Here is a 19,097-nt window from a genome sequence, read left to right on the forward strand (position 1 = left end):
AATACTATGTTTTAGCACAAATAGTATAAAAAGCAGAAATACTGTAATTTAGCAGAAATACTATATTAGGCACAAATCTTATAAAATAGCAGAAATAGTATGATTTAGCACAATAGTAATCAGTTAAACAGAAAAATTGGAAAAGCAAAATGGACAGCTGAAAAAATGCTGAACATGCTGAGGGTCCCTCAAATATACTTGTTAAATGACAAAAATCAGCAAAAAAATGCACAGGGAGAGAGAAGTAAGTTTCTAGGTCAGCCTGGGAGCTGCTGAATTTGAATCCACCAATCAGAGAGCCTGTGTACTTTTTCCCGCCAAAACAGGTGCCTCTTTTTACACACGCAGCACAGAGATGCACAGGATTATTGCAGCCTATTTCTCATAGTGAGGACTCCCCTCAAACAAATGACCATAATTTCCAAACCGTAGGGGCTAGAGCGGTCATTCTTACACCGTTTTGTTCAGAAGAGATGGGGGAATCTTCCAGTGTTTACAATTTATCATTAAAATATGAATTATTAAAGATATTTGACTTCTAATGCACCATAACTGAGTAGAGCGAAGCAAAAACTGCCTTGACTTGCCCTCAAACAACGCTTTGTAACTCGAAATCTATTTGGAGTATCGATATCATTCTTTCACCGTAAGAGACAGCAGGCTTTGGTGAACAGTCATGGAAATTTTCAGGTCTCTGTGGAAATCCAAAAAAAAGTTATGACGAGAGAAAAAAGTGGTTCATTTCCACAGTTTGAAATCTGAAGAAATCTGAGCGAAGGACGAATTTCCTACCCTCAAACAAGTCCAACTCATTTCAGAACGGTAATAGGTGAGAAAGAAATTCTTGAATTGTGAGCGTCAGGGGTGTCTGAAGATATTCGGGGACAAGCCTCATGTCTTAAAGTCGCTTCGTTAAGGAGATATGACGATTCGAATATGCCTCTCATTACAGAAATCCAGCGATGATTTTGAACAAGCTCTCCATTGACTTTATATGGAGAGTTTTGAGACCTTGTGTTGGTCTGAGGAGATTTGCAAAAATTCTATAAATCACACAACAATGATAGTGACATTTTCTGAAAGCCAGCAAAAATACCTACGTTTTGATGTATAATTTGTGGAAGTTGAGTGAAAATTGAGCAAGTAGCAAGAAGTTGTTCGGACATGAAGTGAAAATTGCAAAACCTTCAGTGGCACACTGGAAGCCAAGAGCATAGCAACCATAACAACGCATGTATTTTGTGAAAAATCACAATTTTGCAACTCAAAACTTTAAGAGGCATAAAAGTAAAACAGTAAAAGATTTCAAAAAGCTGAATCATACCTGAATAGCCCAATAATTTATGAACATTTTAAAGTTTGAATGGTTGTTCTAGGTGAAAATATGAGGAAGTAGTTAAGTTTCAAAAACAAGCAAATTTTAGCAGAATTGCAGAAGTTTCCCATTCATTTCAATGGGACAAATTAAAGGAAAAAAGTGGAATATTTTAAAAAGTATAATAGTTAAAAATAGCAAAAATCGTAGCAAGAAAGAGCAAAAATAGCAGAATAGTTTAAAATTTGAACGGTGAAAATCGGCTGAAAATTGTGGAAGTAGTTAAGTGCCAAAAAGTGTACGGAAGCAACTAGAATAATAATAATAATAATAATAATAATAATAAAGAATAAAGAGAAACAGGAACTCAATAGTGTGGATGCTTAAAGCATCCACACAATAAAGAATAAAGAGAAACAGGAACTCAATAGTGTGGATGCTTAAAGCATCCACACAATAATAAAGAATAAAGAGAAACAGGAACTCAATAGTGTGGATGCTTAAAGCATCCACACAATAATCTCGGTCTTAACTCGGCCTGCATGAGAGCAGACCATTAATTATCAGTGCTTTATCACTAAGCATGCTGACTCACTGTCACTTCATTATGGCTTATTGAGTTGGATGTGAAGGCTTGTTACATTTTGTGTTTTCTTTTGATTTCACTTGAACTGAATGAAGTACATGTTCCCTAAAACTGTATTCCAGTCCATATTAAACCCTTTCCTTCACTGGTCGCAGCATTTTTTAGCAATATTCTTTGCAGGTTGTTAAAAGTGGGTGGATTGATTCCAATAGCAAAAGTCTCGAAAACTGATAGTATCAGATACTAGTGCGATATGACTTTGTTTCTATCTATCACTGTGTTAAATACTTTTTTGGAAATAAAACGTATATCCAAGAAATCCACTATGAAAAAGGTTTTTTTTTTGTTATCACTGTTTACTTCATCTATAGGTTATAGAACATTTAAACAACAGAAGCTGACATAAGGTGCTTTAAACACAGACACGTTTACATTTCAGCATAATTATAAAGAGATTTCACTGAATCAGGATACCAGATGTATTTCCTAACAGTCTGTCACGGATTATATGAGCCCATATGCCGCCATATCCATATCCATGTGCACTGAATGTCACCCATGCATGTCCCAACACAGCATTTCCATCAGGACTTTCACATTACTGCAGGAAGTGACCTGAGCAGGAGCCACAGCCATTGCTGATTTCTGTTTATCTCCCAGTCTTTACCGCTTAGCATACTGTATGTGTGTAGTTCATGCTTCAGAGTCAGCACGTGTGCATGCACTGTCACAGTGAACGCTCACACGCTGTGAATTTACACAGTGTACTGTACACGGCAAAGATGCACTGTTACGTAATCACGGCTTTGCGCCTGCGAAACGATCAAGCAGGTGGAGGAGGAAACATGCGCAGTGCAAACCTCGCCAGCAGCATCAGGACCACTGCGATGCAAGTGAGAAGATGGTGCTTGTAAACACGCCGCGAGAAATGACCGCGTTGTTTCGTCTACTTGCCGTCGCCGTGAACACTTTTTAACCCCACGTTTGAGATCGATGGTGCGAAAAGGGCTACAATAGGCGATATTTTAACCCCGAAAAAAGGGAAAAAGCGAACGCACCGGAGCTGGGACGGTAATGCCAGCGATTACTGGCACTGGTTTAAGTCGGCCGCTTTAAACCTCTGCTGCGCAACTACAGAAGCATTCTTCGCATGTCATCGCATATGACGGGATTTCTCGTGTAATGGTCGTCGGTTTCTAGTGGGATGCACATCAGCGTCTTGCCGTACTCGCTCTCCGTCGTAATGGCAGCTCTGTACCATGGCACGGACGCTTCCTCTCCGGACAAATTCCTGGCCTTGAAAGACGTGAGAGAAGTGAAAGAGGAGACGACTCTGGACGAGAAACTCTTCCTCCTGGCATGCGAGAAAGGTTTGGCTCTTGTTTCGTCTAATTTAATATCTGGGCTGTTGTTCCCTGTTTGCAATGCAATGGGATGTCCGTGCAACACGTGACTACGAGCTGAAGGAAGCTCGTTATTGTGATCATTAGGGATGCTGAAGCTACATGTCTCATGTAGGAGGTAGAGCGCACACGCAGTGACAGCATGGCAGATGTCATCCAGGCTCATTTAGCAGCTGGCAAACTACTCAATCATTACAGATCCCCCCACTCCAATGTCCCCCCAATGTCTGCTCCACTTTAAGTTTCTCTCCCTGGTCTCCTGACTTTTCACAAACCCCAACATGGAAAGTTAATGCAAACAAGCTAAATGCCAGCAAGGCAAGACGTAGACAGTGTAAGTGTAAAATAACAAAGAGGCATGGGTTTTCTCAACTAGTCCCCGTGGCGTGAGAATATTTCATTGATAAGTTAAGAACATTGTACAGGCAGAAGTGTGCTAAGCCAATAACTGCCACTGTGACCATATAAAGTCTCCCTAAACGTGGCCCAGCAACAGAAATTGTCCTTTGAGGGAGATGTTATTGTTACACAAGATTAAGGGTTGCCGCTGGATCTGAGCCTGTTCTCTGAAAGAGCTCGCCTGATAACCGGCGCTGTGTGTTTGTGTCGTTTTGGCACCGCGCTCACACTAATGTTTCGCTTCTTCAAAGGATCCGCCTTTGTGAGAACTTGCCAAGGTGGATCACATTTATGATGTGCTGCTTTGTCCTTGACTTGCTTCTCAGGTGACTACTACATGGTGAAGAAACTGCTGGAGGAGAACAGACACGGCGAGCTCAACATCAACAGTGTGGACGTGCTGGGCCGAGATGCAGTGACCATCGCCATCGAGAACGAGAATCTGGACATCCTTCAGCTGCTCTTGGAGTATGGCTGCCAGGTAACAAGCAAGCACAGACTAGGGGTAAAATAATATACACAAGACATCATTTACATCACTAAAATTGTGCATTTCTTTCTGTGTAGGCAACAGACGCTTTGCTGGTGGCCATAGACTCAGAGGTGGTAGGAGCCGTGGACATTCTCCTTAACCACAGGCCAAGGAGATCTTCTAAGCCCTCTATTGCTGTAAGTCTGCTGTTATTACTCGTTTTCAAGAAAAGAAACACCATTAAGGCAAAAACTTGCTTATCAATTTCTATAATTCACTTACAGTATTTTTTTTTTTAATCCATGCTCTTGTCAGAAACTGATGCAGCGCATCCAGAATCCAGAGTATTCCACCACCATGGATGTGGCTCCAGTCATCCTGGCAGCCCACAGGAACAACTACGAGATCCTGACCATGCTGCTCAAGCAGGACATCTCTCTCCCCCGGCCTCACGCTGTTGGCTGTGAGTGCACGCTCTGCAACGTTAAAAACAAGAAGGACAGCTTACGCCACTCCAGGTACAGTTAACTAGAGCTCACAAAATACTTAAGTGGCACTGACTTTGTGCAGACGAGTGCATTAAGAGCACCAGCGGACTATTTCTTTGCTCAATTACTTTAAATTGGAATAGTCAATACCACTTCTGTTTTGTAGGTGATGTTTTGATTGTTTTGACCCAACAAATCAACCCAGTTTTGCTCCAAGTAAAGTGGCTCTTGTGAAACATTGCAGCCTCTTGTTTCGATGGCAGCATTAGGTTGAAAATCCAGTCTGCTGCTCCTAGAAGTCGATGATTTAATCAACACACTGGGTTTTAGGAATTCTTTAGCCATTTTTTACAGTCCAATGAATGCCCAAAGTATCTTCCTTGTCCCCGAGAGGACTCCTGATTTTCTCTGTTATTGTCAAGCTCGACTGATCTAGCTGTAGAGAGTCGGTATTGGTATTTTACTGAAATACAAAATCAATACAAACTCTAATTTAAGGGAAAACAGCAAAACAGCAGCAGTTCCTCTGGGAAGAAGGAGTACTTGGTTTCTGATACCTTCTCAGACTTGCAGATGAGATTTTGCTGATCTCTTCCGCAGGGGCCTTTATTTTCTCTGTGCAGGGCAGTGTGGCCTCCCACACAGTACACTAAATGAATCACTCTGCAGTTTGGCTGCCAAACAACATAGAGGTGAAAGAAGGTATAAATGAAACAGATAGAGGACTGAATGTTTCTCCTTATTTCTTCTCCCATCTGCACAAGTCTGTCATGTTTCCACCTATCCCCTTTGGGGAGGTTTTAACCGCCTCGTTTCTGTTGATGGTGGTGGGTTAGGTTCCGTCTCGACATCTACCGCTGCCTAGCCAGCCCCTCTCTCATCATGCTGACAGAGGAAGATCCCATACTCAGGGCCTTTGAGCTGAGCGCAGACCTAAAGGAGCTCAGTCTCGTTGAAGTGGAGTTCAGGTAGAGTCAACATGCTGCACATGCATCAGAGCGTTAATCCAATTTCTTTGCCTGTAAACAGATGTAAATACATATAGCGATGCTGTAAATCCTTTCTTTTATAGCCTGAGATTGATAAGAATCTTAACCTTTTAATATCCTCTTATTTGATCTAATTTATTTGCTCTAGAACTGACTATGAGGAACTGGCAAAGCAGTGCAAGATGTTTGCCAAAGACCTGCTGGCTCAGGCTCGAAACTCTCGAGAGCTAGAAGTGATTCTCAACCACACATCCACCGAGGATCATGTTGACAAGAGAGGCTTACTGGAGGAGCGCATGAATCTCAGTCGACTTAAACTGGCCATCAAGTACAACCAAAAAGAGGTTTGCATACATCACTGGGCAGGTAGTAACAGACTGTTTACTGCTGAAGACACTCATAAGGTTTCTACAGAGGGCAAAAGGGCAATGTGACTAATAACAAATGAGTCCACCTCCTATTTATTGTTAGAATGGCTGCCCTGATTTGTGACAGATTATAGCAGCAAGAGCGTAAGGGAAGGTTAACAAGTTGGTGGTGAAACCTGCTATGTTGTGTGGTTTGTAGACGGTGGCACTGCCTAAAAAAACAGGAAGCCAAGCTGAAGATGCTCATTTAGAGTGATGAAGAGAGGGAGGATTAGAAATGAGTCCATCAGAGGGACAGCTCGGCTTAAGTTGTTGGAGACAAAGTTAGAGAGAAAAGGCTGAGATGGTTTGAGCATGTGAGGAGGTGGCATAGTGGATATATTGGAAAAAAGTTGACGGTAAAACTGTCAGATAGGAAGAGAAGAAGAAGAATGTGCAGAGAGCTGATGTGACAGAAGAGGATGCTAGGGATAGAGTAAGAGGGAGGCAGATAATCTCCTGTGACGATCCCTAACGAGTATCAGAAATTTAAAAAAGAAATGTTTATTGGTTCTGTTGCCTAAAGTTAGAAGAGGAGATTGATGCTGCTGTCGTGTTTGTGCGATAAATCTTAAATTGCAGTCTGCAACTGATTAGTAGAGCTTACATTATAAACAGGGGGAAGCAGGTTGGGTGTTGGAGCTATCCACAGCTCATCACACAGCTATTTATTCTTGAGCCAGTCTTTGTGCTAATCTTCTGGCTGTAGCTTCATATTTATTCCAGTGAAATGATCATCAAAGCAAACCCGCGCCCAGAAACCTAAGAATTGTTCTCACGAAATCTTGAACTCTTTCTTCACTTTGCTGATTTTTCGTAAAGTTTTTCTTTTTTCGTATTAAACATCTGTCCACCGATGCTTTAACTGCCGTTCTCTCTTGATGTCCCTTTTACAGTTTGTGGCTCAGTCCAACTGTCAGCAGTTCCTCAACACTGTCTGGTTTGGAGAGATGGCCAGCTACCGACGCAAGCACACCTGTCTAAAAATGGCCACAGTTCTGAGCGTGGCCATGCTTTGGCCTCTCCTTTCTGTCTGCTACCTTCTGGTGCCACGCTCCCGTGTTGGCCAAATAATCCATACCCCTTTCGTTAAGTTCATCATCCACAGCGCCTCCTACTTCACCTTCCTGCTGCTGCTTAACCTGTACTCTCTGGTCTACAACGAGAACAAGAAGAACACGATGGGGCCCGCGCTTGAGATGATTGATTACCTGCTCATCCTCTGGATCATAGGTCAGACTTTTACCCCGTAAATAACGCATAATGCTGTTTCCAGAGGCGTGTCATGCATTATATGTAGTTATTGTGCTTTATATATTTTAGCGCTTTGATAATTTAATACTTATCTATTTCCTAATGCACTTTAAGGAACTAGAACTAGAGTCAAAACCCAGTCCCACAAACTAAAGGTTAATACGGTAACATGGCATGGTTGAGTGAAAATGAGCGCTTCCTGTTATGATCTGGCTAAAGTCCAGTATCCCGTGTCCATAATCACATCAGGCATTACATGACAAACGGCTGTTTCTACACCAAATGACAGAAAGCCCAGCTTGACCGGATTAAATCCGTCAGCCCTGCTTCTAATTGAGCACAATAGAAAAGAAACTGCAGCTTCTTCTTTCCCCCCTGTGGCCCTTCTGAGTGCTGGTATCAATGAACTCAACACACAGCCGTGGAAACATATTCACACATACACCAGCTATCTTTTCAGAAAAAGGGCGGATAGTGACAGCTGGAAATTGACTCTGCCTCTTTACCTTACCCTTCTGCCAAGAAACCATTAACACGGCTGTTTAGTCTCTTTAATGGCTCTGCTTCCACAGTAGGCATGTTTGTCTCATTGTTGCAAAAAATCCGAGCCACTTCCACCAGAGACAAAGCATCACGACCACAGCATCTAGGTTTCAGCTCTTTCTTTAATAAATCTTCCCAGTAACTTCATGTGACGGGATGTGAAAGGATTTAGAAGCAATTGACATCTATTATTCAATGATATAAAGTGTTGTGCTGTGCTGTGGGGTAATTGTCAGTTTAGTTTGTACACTGCAGGATTGACATGAGTTTTTCAGTCATTAGATAAGAAGCGTAATAGGGTTTTCCATGGGCTACAATAGCCCACTAGAGGGAGAACATTTCCTTAAGCATTGCAAAAGAGCAGCATCAAAGATAAACTTTGCATTTTTTTTTCTAATGGTTGCGTCATTTTGAAAACAGCCTAAACTCCAAGGCGAGAGGCAATGGTGTACAGTATCCCTGCAGCGTCAACACGTCACCCAAGATGAGTTAAATGAGAGGAATGAGATTACTAACGGTTACCGTTCTCAGACAGCCTCCTGCCTTATGTTATCAGAATGGGAAGGGGAGTTCTTAGAGTTGCAACACTTTTTTGTTTTTTCTTTTTCCTCTCCATTGTTTGCTTTCCCTCTTCCTATCATCTTTCTCCTCTTCCCTCCATCCTGGTATTCCCCTGGGCCAGAGGCCTCACGTTAATGGGAAACTCAGAACTGTAACAGTTTCTGAATCAAGGCATAAGAAAATCCGACTGAACATTAACTTGCACCTGGAGTAATTTTTTTTATTCCTTTTGTACATTTAGAATTGATGAAATACCATTTAAACACAAAAAGACGCTAACCCATCTTAATTAAATTCCACGCACCTCCCTAAATCCCACAGATGACACATTTTCAGCACATTAATCTCCTGATTTCTGTGTCTCACACATTCCTGTTTCCCCCGGGCTCTCTCTGTGAGATGACTGATGGCTGAGCCTTGAAGGGATTTTAAAATGTTGTGGATGACATCCTTTTTCCAGTGGTGGGTGTGTGTGTATACGTCTGTGTGTACGTGGTAATGGTGGATTCTTCCCCCCCTATAGGAATGGTGTGGTCAGATGTGAAGCGTCTGTGGTATGAGGGGCTGGAAGACTTTCTGGAAGAGTCTAGGAACCAGCTGAGTTTTGTGATGAACTCCCTCTACTTAGCCACCTTTGCTCTGAAGATTGTTGCTCATAGCAAGGTACAGACACATTGCACACACTCCTTACATTTAATGGATAGATAATTAGATTTAAGGTTTCGTGGAATAACGCTTGTGCATATTAACGCTACACTCCAGGGAGGTGTTTTCATCTGTTGTTTCAATTAGATCTCAGATCAAGTTGAAAGCTGGGCAAAGCTATTCTAGGAATTGAGCTTTCTAATGCACCATTAAGACTGATAAAGGTGTAATGTGCCTCACCTAAGGCAGTAAACGGAGCACAGACCACACACAGCCAAACAGTTTTGAAATAGAGGTCTAACTTCTGTTTAGAGTTCTCGTTTCATGTCTTTAAGTAGTCTTCAGGAATAGTTCTCCAGGCTTCTTGAAGGACATTCAAAGCTCTTCTTTTGGGTGTTGGCTTCCTTTTGTTCTGTTCTCTGTCAAGACAATCCGACAGTGCTTCAATTATGTTGAGGTCTGATTTAAGGGAGGTCAGTTCATAATTATGTGGGTTTCCTACCCAGGTATTCGTTTACTCCCTTCTTTAAAAATGGTGTCTTGGCAGCCAACTTTTCATTGGGGCCATTTCTGATGAGATTTTGGCTAACAGTAAATGGTCCAGTAGATTAAGGTCCTGTTTTAGGTCTTTTGCTGGATGTTTTCCTCTTTTTTAAGAACTGTTCATCTGCATTATATAAATACTTCTTTTCTTCTCCACTTGGCTCAAGACTTGCATAGTGCTGTCCTTTGGAAAAATAATGCCTTCTATGACATTTAAAGACGGTGACAGTACATTCAGATATGTATCTTTCTCTGAATCTCTTTGCTTTGATCTGCAGTTTAAAGATCAGGAGCAGAACAGGAAGGACTGGGATGCCTTCCATCCCATCCTGGTGGCCGAGGGACTGTTTGCCTTTGCCAACGTTCTTAGTTACCTGCGACTTTTCTTCATGTACACCACGAGCTCCATACTGGGCCCTCTACAGGTAGGAAAACAGTTGGAATATACATTAAAGTAGCTGTGAGTGTTTTGTAGAGAGGCTTGATTCTCACTCAGTGCAAGCAGGCAACAACGAGATATGACTGCGATCCCTGAGGGTTTTAAGTGATATATCTGTAAAGCCCTTTAATGAGAAAAAAATGGCCTTATAGTTATGCAATGATTATAAAACTGCTTCGCCTATTTATTTATTTATTTATTTTATCTTTGTCCCGGACGCCACACACACACACACCACCCACTCTCTTCCTCTGTTAGTGGATGTGAACACTGCAGGGCGAGCCAACTCTAAGCATCACACCAGCTGTGCTCAGCATAACCATCATCATAAGCATTAAGTATAAGCACAGTGAAGTGAGGCAGCAGATTAATGTGTTCTGCTCTGATAATGCGCACATAATAAACTGAAAAAGGATTTGCAGCTTATTTACCATGTACATCGCCATACTGCTATCATCTAAATGAATGACTGCCTTCACAGTTGATTTATTTAAGTATGTGCAATCTATACGATTTTGGCTGCATGGGAATAAATGCAGAGCAGAGAAGGGAAGCTCTTATTAAATATACTTGTGGGATGTTTTTTTTTTCTTTTCAAATCAAAATTGGATTTATTGTCTGACATTTCTGACAAGGAACATCTCTTATAGAAAATATATCAATGGAGCACTGTGGAAAATATTCAATATCCAAGTGAAAAATATTCACTAAGCTTCCCGAAGCCTGGAAAAGCTGCACTGGATTCTCTTGATTAGCCTGTTTTAGCTTATAATGCCAAACATTAGTTTAGAATTAGCTTGCATTTTCTTGCCATTTGCAAAAGGTTATAGATGTTATTAGCCAAGTAGTGTTACTTTTGTCTGTGAAGATTAAAAAAAAATCAAAATGACTTCATTTGAATATTGGAGATTTCTTTGTAGCTTCAGAGAAGCCAGAAGTCTGCTTTGCATATTTTCTACTCAGGCGCCATAGATGTCCCTTTTTATCATATCAGGTTTTATATTATTATCCAGCTGGCAGAGGGAAATCATGAAGCCTGCCATTATCTGAATTTTTGTTAGCAAACGTGAGGTTCATTTTTCCCAATGTGTGACTTTTAAGGCGTAAAGAACTCTTGAGGTGCGCAGTGAGGTCAGTCCTTCCTGTCATTATTTCGAGGTGCTGTTTGTGGTTGACTTATAAAACAGTCAGGGTGCTCTGTAGCTTTTTAATGAGCATTTTTCAGCTACGCTCTTCCTGCTTCACTCTCGTTTTTTTTCTTCTCGCCCTTCTTCTTCACTCTGTGACATAACTGTCTGGCTTGACAGGATGGAAAATCAGCTTTGAAAATACACTTGGTTTGGTTTGGTTGGCGTGTTCGCAGCCGTACTCGCACTCACGTGGCAGACACACCTCTCCTCTAATGCACACGCACCCACACATTTCCACACTCCTGTGATATCTGGCATGCTAGGATTCAGTCCAGTCGTACTCAGGCATGGACACACACACAGACAGTGAGTCAATACTATGTGGGTTGGAATAATGAATGTTTCTCTCATTCTGTCCGCCCTGAAGAGGCCAGCTCATATTTCCGGTAGGTATTGCCCCCAACTGAGTTTGGAAAGAGTGACTGAAAGTGGGAGTATGCGTCTGTGGTGTGGGTCTATCACGGCCCAGACTTAACCTCACTGACATCATTAATGTGCCATAGGCTAACTGAGAGTCAGCTGGGCTATTTGAGTGTGTGTAAGAGAAATAGAAATAAGTCATGCTAAATGTATACGGATTAACTTTAGATGTTGTAAGCAAGGATTAAATTGAACTGAGTCTGTCTCCTAAACGTACAGCTTGTGAAATACTTTCAGATTCTGTTTCCATTAAGGAAACCTAAGGCTTGATCAGCTCCAGGTGTGTGTGATGATCTTCAGGTGTGGCCAGCCACCTGACAGGGCCACACCCACCAGGCCTGACTGAACCCCAGAACTCAGCCACACACACACACACACACACACACACCTATCACACAAGCATAGAAAAAACACATGGACAGCAGCACAGTGCAGCACACATATCTACAAGATATATAAAAGTCCATAACTGTTCATGGACCCTGGGTCACTCATGACACTATATTTAACATTAACAGTTTTCTGGGCCCAAAACAGCTGAGCTGCTGCACAGATTTCACAGTTTCTGCAGTGAAATCAACAGGAACAAATCTCAGGATGAATCCAGCAACAGCAAAGCTGTAGCTTCCTTTTTATTTACTTTACTACATTTGGTTTAGCTCAGAGGGTACCCTGCCTTTTCCCCTGTGACAGCTAGAATAGGCTCCAGCCTCAGGAACCCAAAATTGAACAAGCAGTTGAGAAAATGGATGGATAAATAGATGCATTTAATTTTCACTCTCTAAATTAAATAACATAAAATTTCCTCTCATTATCTAACAGTGCTGCATTGAGTATCTTTGGTTAGATTTATTTGAGGTATGCATTAGACCTCCTCCAGTCACGGTGAGGAGGTAATACCCTGCTATATTTCTGTTCTGTTTGTACAGTAACCAGTTTAGGATATCTGTCAGGCAGGGAGCACCCACATCTCCTAAATCAGATGTGTACAAAGTGGCAGATGAATACACTGGGGGAATAAATCACCCGAACAGACCAAACTTTCTCAAATAGACTCCCTGGGTTCCAGCACAAACTCTGTACTCACCATTCATCAAACATCATGATTCGTCATGCAGCCAGAATGGTTTTCTCTTACACTGGACACTTTATATGTGTTTGTGTTTTGCAAGGGTAGGAGTGTGTTCTGACCTTGTTTGACCATCTCGAGGTCCTTATAAACAGATATGCGGCACAAGCCTGTAAATAGTGGGTTTCCAATGCTTTAAGAAGATTTCTGTGTTCTCGTCCTCTCTCTGGCTTCCTCCGTGTTTGTCTCTGTGTTTCTTCAGGTAGGTTGAGAGAACTCTAGCAGCCAGAATAAGTAGGTTTTCTTCCTCTTCCCTGAGGAACCACTACTAAATCTGAACATGGGTGAAAAAACACGCTAAGAGTGGTCAGAGAGTGGTGAAGCAGTGCGAGCATGCGTCTTTCTAAAGTCTGAATGGCTTTGAAAAGAAGTACTAGAGTAAAAATTCAGTATACAAAGTAGAAACGAATTCTGCTGGACTGTTGTTGAATTTAAATGTACTACAGTGTTACTTTTACATAATTTACACTTTCTGTGACATTTTAAAAATCAGAGAGTTGCACTCTAATATATTGTAATTGTAAGTGTGTCTAATTAATGTGTAGTTGGGCTTTTAATATATCACAGTCCAGTTGCACAAAAGTTATTTGATTAGAGAACATAGAAAATCTAGTTTATCAAATCTTCTAAGTCTCTAGCATTACCCAGACTTTCAATAAACTTGATTGATTGGTGTTTTAAAGGGAGATCTAGTTAGCACAGAGAATGTGATACTGCAATATCTTGGTTGTTTTCATTTCAGGCCAGTGTTGTTCAGATCAGACATTAAGCAGAGTCAAGTTTAATCCAATCCAGCTGCTTAAAGGCTGATGAAGATTATTGAGATTTCTTTGAGAAAGCTGTTAGAGCAAGCAGCACAAGATTAACGGGAAAATGTTAATCTCTCGCTAGATCTCCATGGGACAAATGCTGCAGGAGTTTGGAAAGTTTTTGGGCCTCTTCCTGCTTGTGTTATTCTCCTTCACCATTGGACTCACCCAGCTCTATGGAAAGGACCAGAAAGATAAGGAAAACAATCCACCCAAGGACTGCGGGGGCATCTTCTGCGAGCAGCAGAGCAACGACGCATTCCACACGTATGGGCAAACCTCATTCTGTCATTTTGGACAGCGATGGCGTCAATGACTGTTTAGTGTATATGTTGAGGGATGTTGAAGGTTATATAAAACCTTTATATATGTTTTTATCCTTTATATATGTTTATATGCATACATGATCTTTATACACTGTAAAATTAGATCATAACATTGAAAGAGACAGCAAAGTGTGGGAGCACTTTAACAGTTATGCAGCACAGACTTTATTCAGTACTGTGAAGTCTAAGCACAAGGGTGCTTTCTTCAGAGCTAAAAAAAATAGATAAGTCAACATAGTTTAAAAAGCCTATGAGGCACTGCAAATGCATATGAAAGGACTGTTATAAAAATAAACACTGTGTAGCTCATACATTCTTCAATTCATGTACATGGAAAACACTAATTTAGACAGAATTTGGACAGAAACTAAACAGTGATTTTTAACATAAGCAGGGACAAATGTTAATAGTACAAATAGTGTGCTTAAATAAATACAAGAAATACACAGAAATCTATACAATACATAGAGTAAAACTTGTAAATGTTACAATTCAAGTCAGATTTTTAGGAGAAAATTGCAGCACAAGCTGTGAAGATGAGACAAGACATCCGAAGCATCACAAGAAAACTCTCCCTCGCCTTCCATCTTCATGTAAAAGTATAAAAACAAAAATAACTGATAGGTTACGTGACGCATAATCCTTTTTTTTTTTATTTGAAAGTAGTCTTTTATGTAATTGTGCACATTACACCTTTTTTACAGATGAGTAAGCACATCTGTGTTCCCTGGAAGCTTTGTAAATCTTATTACGCTCTGAAGTAGTCGGTCATGTGCAGGTTGTGTAATGAAGTCTGCACAGCAGTCAGATTGCTCATGTCTCTCTCTGCTTGCTTTTCTCTTTTGACATTTTGTGCATCGGAGCACACCTCAGTTTAGAGCGGCTTAACAACAAATCATTTAAATCCTACATTCAGTTAAAAAATTTAAAACAAAGGAGAAATTGTTTTGCATTTGAAGTGACACATTTCAGAAAATTTGGCACATGATCCTACTTAAATCACATGTTAACAACCCCTAAACTGACTAATTGTTGCACTTTAGAATTGTGTTTGTTTTTTAATGCCTGCAGGCCCAAAGATAATGACCACTGAATATTGGTTTTCAGACATTTTCATTGTGTGCAGAGATTTCTCCAGATTCTCTTAATCTTCTAATAAAGTGATATATGTAGGTACTTGAATCTGCATGCCCCCTAGCATTTTTACAATAAGAAATGCTATTCTTAAAATATTTCCCCACATAGTGCTTCAAAGAGTCCTGAACCCTTCCTCGTTTTTATGAAAGACTTTCTAGGGAGCTCTTTTTATGTAAATGTAGGTTTGTATTTATTTCTCAACTTTTTTTGGAGACAGGGTTGTATGTTTAAACCTGACCTGCACACGTACTAGCTTCGTCTCTTTTGCAGATTTATGGGGACCTGCTATGCACTGTTCTGGTACATCTTCTCCCTGGCACACGTTGCACTCTTCGTCACCCGCATCAGCTACACAGAGGAGCTGCGCTCTTTTGTCGGCGCCATGATCATAGGCACCTACAACATCGTGGTGGTTATTGTGCTGACCAAGCTGCTGGTGGCCATGCTCCATAAAAGCTTCAGGCAAATTGCTGTAAGTGTAAATAAGTTTTGGCGCTGATGGTCTCAGTGCTGCCACGGGCAGTTTGAATTTGTCCTGGCATTGAAATCTCCGACGGTTTTCGTTTACTGTTAAGGTTTAATTTTCCTCAAAGTAGCCCTGAATTGTTCCACAGATGTTAGCTACTTTCTTTCCTTGGAACCGCTCTTTGCGGCCTGCTTGATTTCGATTGCAATAAGTGCAACTTATCTTTCACAAAAATCTGTTCCCCTAAGTTTCCACTGTGTGGTGGTTTTGCATTTTCAACATTCCTCCTGTAAAACTGTGTGTGAAAGTTTAAATGCATGAAAGTTTTCCAACATTCCTTTGTTCTTAAGTGTTCTTATTGGCTTTTGGACTCCTGTAGAATCACGAGGATAAAGAGTGGAAGTTTGCCCGGGCCAAATTGTGGCTCAGCTACTTTGATGACAAGTGCACGCTGCCTCCACCCTTAAACATCCTCCCTTCTCCAAAGACTGTCTGCTACTTGGTGACCAGCCTGAGCAAGTGGATCTGTTCACACACCTCGAAGGGCAAAGTGAAGAGACAGAACAGTCTGAAGGTGAGAGATAAACAATATTGTAAAAGTTTGATTCAAACCCATCTTCTAATCTTCAACAAATGACCCTCTGTGTTAATGCTGTCCTTACAGGAGTGGAAGAACCTGAAGCAGAAGCGGGATGAGAACTACCAGAAGATCATGTGCTGTCTAGTTCACCGCTACCTGACCTCCACCCGGCAGAAGATGCAAAGCACAGACCAGGCTACGGTGGAAAATCTGAACGACCTTCGCCAAGACCTGTCAAAGTTTCGCAATGAGATGAGGGACCTGTTGGGTTTCCGGACCTCCAAATATGCCATGTTCTACCCAAGGAGCTAAAAAAAAGACTTGTTATTCTTTCCCCTCCTGTCCTCTTGACAAAATCTTTGCTTCTTGTTTATCTGGGCTGCTGTGTGACCCGAGCATGTGCAAAAAAAAAAAAAAAAATAGAAAGAAAGAAAAAAATACTCTGCTCTTTTGAGTCACAGAGGCTATTAAACCTCACTTTAAGCCTGGAACTTAACTAGACAAATATGTATCCTCCACCAAAGCCTCCAGACTCAGGCCTCCTATCTATTACTCAGCTATGTAACCTTTTTTGTAAATAAAAAAAGCCATTGTTTTCAATAGATAAATAAAGATTTAAGAAAAAAACACACACTGGATATTTCATGGCTTTTTTCGTTTTGGCTGCAACAGGTCTGAAAGCAAAACTATTCAGCCAATCCCCGAGCTGTCCGCTCCACGAGAGAGTTGCGCTACAAACACCTCATCCATTCTGATGCTTAGCAGAGCGTGTTTGCCTCGACCGCTCTAAACAGACCCGATATTATGTGGCATTCTCCCAGGTGAAAAGTCTTACACAAAAAGAGGAACAATCTAAAGTGGTGAAAGCGTTTTATTTGGACAGATGACAAAAATAAAATATAAATAATATTATTAAAGTTTTTTCCATAAGAAAATAGTTTTCATTTCATACCTTTGCTTCTAAAAAAAGACACTAAGAAAATATCATAATGACGATGATGCTCGAGAAAAAAGCTTCAGCAAATAAGCTCCTCGCTTGGTTGGCGTGAAACCAGAAGAACTGAAAGAATATTGCATGTATAAAATATTGCACATTAAATCACCACAATTAACATTTCCAAACCTGCCCATTAAAACCGAACTTGGGAATTTAATGGCAGGTGCTAAACCATCATTAAAGCTACGACAAATAGCTGCAACAAATCCCCCCTGTGGATATTAAGCTTGTTAAATTAATGACTGGTCCGCCAAACTGACATCTTTATTTAATGCATCAGCCCCATCCTTTATTCACATTGTATTCAAGAGCCTCAAAGGGTAAAACTGAAAGGCAGAATATGGAATACTCTGAGGAAAACTGCCACTATGGAATGCCAGAACAGATGTGCATGCACACCGAATTTTTAAAATATGAATAATGTTTATCTTATGAAACATTATAATAAATTGGTGTTCTGCCTATTTCAGACACCGGTGACTGGGGTCAGTTTAATCCTGTGCTAGAATCATGACATGAATGCGAAAACCTCGAGTAATTGAAGACAGATGGGAATTTCTCCGTGTCTTGTTTGTTCTGTAATCATCCAATTTACAGTCATGGTAAAAAAAAAAAAAGAGAGAGAGAGAGAAAGAAAAACAAACAAAAAAAGTAAAGTACACTAACTTTGACTTCTAAGGTTTTATGTATCAGGACATAATAAAAACCACCTGCTCCTTAGCAGGGCTCAAAATCAGATTCAGATGGACTACAAAACATGACATATTACACAAAAACTAACCCTTAAATGCAGAAGCAGTATGTACACCCTTACTGCTTACATGTGAGTTAAGATGCCAATGAGGAGAAAGCAGCTGCTAACCAATGCATTCGATGAACTGATCGTCATCGAGTGTGAGCCCCTATGTGACACGCAAGTTTTGGCAGTTTTCTATTGTCTGGTGTCTTCAGCTGTGTGTTAACACAAAGCCAAAGAGGAAAGACATCAGCGATGATCTTAGAGAAGAAACTGTTGCTGAGAGCTGCTCTACGGTAAGGATGCATGTTTTTGTGTGTGTAAGTGTGTTTGTTTCCAAAGCCGGCCAGTGGGCCAGATTGGAATCTTTTCAGGCTGATTCTGGTCACTGGGCCAATTCTGGCCCGCGGGCCTTGTGTTTGACATCCCTGTTCTATACAGTCATTAAAAATATTCACAGGTGCCAATCTTCCCAGGAGTGGACATCCCAGCTAATTCACTTCAAGGTCAGGCCGCTACATCTCAGACTCTACAGGCCTCAGTAAACTGGATGGTAGCACAATTAGACAGAGACTGAACAAGTGTGGCTTATTTGGAAGGGTTGCAAGGCAAAAGCCTCCTCTCATCCAAAGTACTTAAGCATGGCTTAGGTTTGGAAAGCTATATCTGAACAAACCACAAGATTTCTCGAACAATGTGCTTTGGATACGTGAAACCAAAGTGAGTGTTTGGTCATAATCCACAGTCTCACGTTTGTCAAAAACCACACACAGCATATCAAAGCTCCTTTGTATCCCAAAATATTCTACAGTCAAATGTGAGGCCATCTCTCTGACAGCTAATGCGGGGCTGAAACTGGTCGTCCTTTTGTATAGAGAGCTCACGGTGAGCTCAGTGACTGCACAGTGTCCAGGTCCTGTGATCATCACCCCTCCACTATGGTGCGGTACTTGGCAGCCTGTATGAGGTCTTCATGCTTATATGCTGTTTGGTTTTCACTAAACTTGGGACAGGACAATGATCCCAAACATTCCAGCAAATCTACAACAGAATTGCTGAAAAAAAAAAAGAATCAAGGTGATACAGTGGCCCAGTCAAAGTCCAGTGCTGGACAGGATCTTAAGAATTCATCCAGAAGGATGTGAGACTGAAAAGTCATACAACTAATTTCTAGTTATTGCTGCTAAAATAGGTTCTTAAAGCTATTGACTCTTACTAACCTACTGAAATTGGCTGTTCTACAAGTGGCTTCTACCTTTTGAC

The 19,097-nt window shown here is 41.1% G+C and overlaps 1 protein-coding gene across 1 annotated transcript; it reads left to right on the plus strand.

The window, feature by feature from the left end:
• Window positions 1-2,706: 2,706 nt before the first annotated feature.
• Window positions 2,707-16,749, plus strand: trpc1 (transient receptor potential cation channel, subfamily C, member 1). The gene is made up of 13 exons (XM_004546787.5): window positions 2,707-3,271; window positions 4,030-4,184; window positions 4,271-4,372; window positions 4,491-4,693; window positions 5,500-5,631; window positions 5,801-5,996; window positions 6,956-7,292; window positions 8,941-9,080; window positions 9,884-10,030; window positions 13,675-13,859; window positions 15,326-15,527; window positions 15,901-16,095; window positions 16,186-16,749. The coding sequence occupies exons 1-13, from the start codon at window positions 3,106-3,108 to the stop codon at window positions 16,411-16,413; spliced, it is 2,388 nt and encodes a 795-aa protein (XP_004546844.1). The 5' UTR covers window positions 2,707-3,105; the 3' UTR covers window positions 16,414-16,749.
• The last annotated feature ends 2,348 nt before the right edge of the window (window positions 16,750-19,097 follow it).

The sequence above is a fragment of the Maylandia zebra genome, linkage group LG9 (assembly GCF_041146795.1).
Source record: "Maylandia zebra isolate NMK-2024a linkage group LG9, Mzebra_GT3a, whole genome shotgun sequence".
In the NCBI taxonomy this organism is placed as follows: domain Eukaryota; kingdom Metazoa; phylum Chordata; class Actinopteri; order Cichliformes; family Cichlidae; genus Maylandia; species Maylandia zebra.

Bases quoted from the DNA above. Each gene is read 5' to 3' on its own strand.
- trpc1 (XM_004546787.5), top strand. From the start codon at position 3,106: ATGCACATCAGCGTCTTGCCGTACTCGCTCTCCGTCGTAATGGCAGCT. The intron at 4,185-4,270 runs GTAACAAGCAAG...CTTTCTGTGTAG, and splicing joins TCTTGGAGTATGGCTGCCAG to GCAACAGACGCTTTGCTGGT. The intron at 9,081-9,883 runs GTACAGACACAT...TTTGATCTGCAG, and splicing joins AGATTGTTGCTCATAGCAAG to TTTAAAGATCAGGAGCAGAA.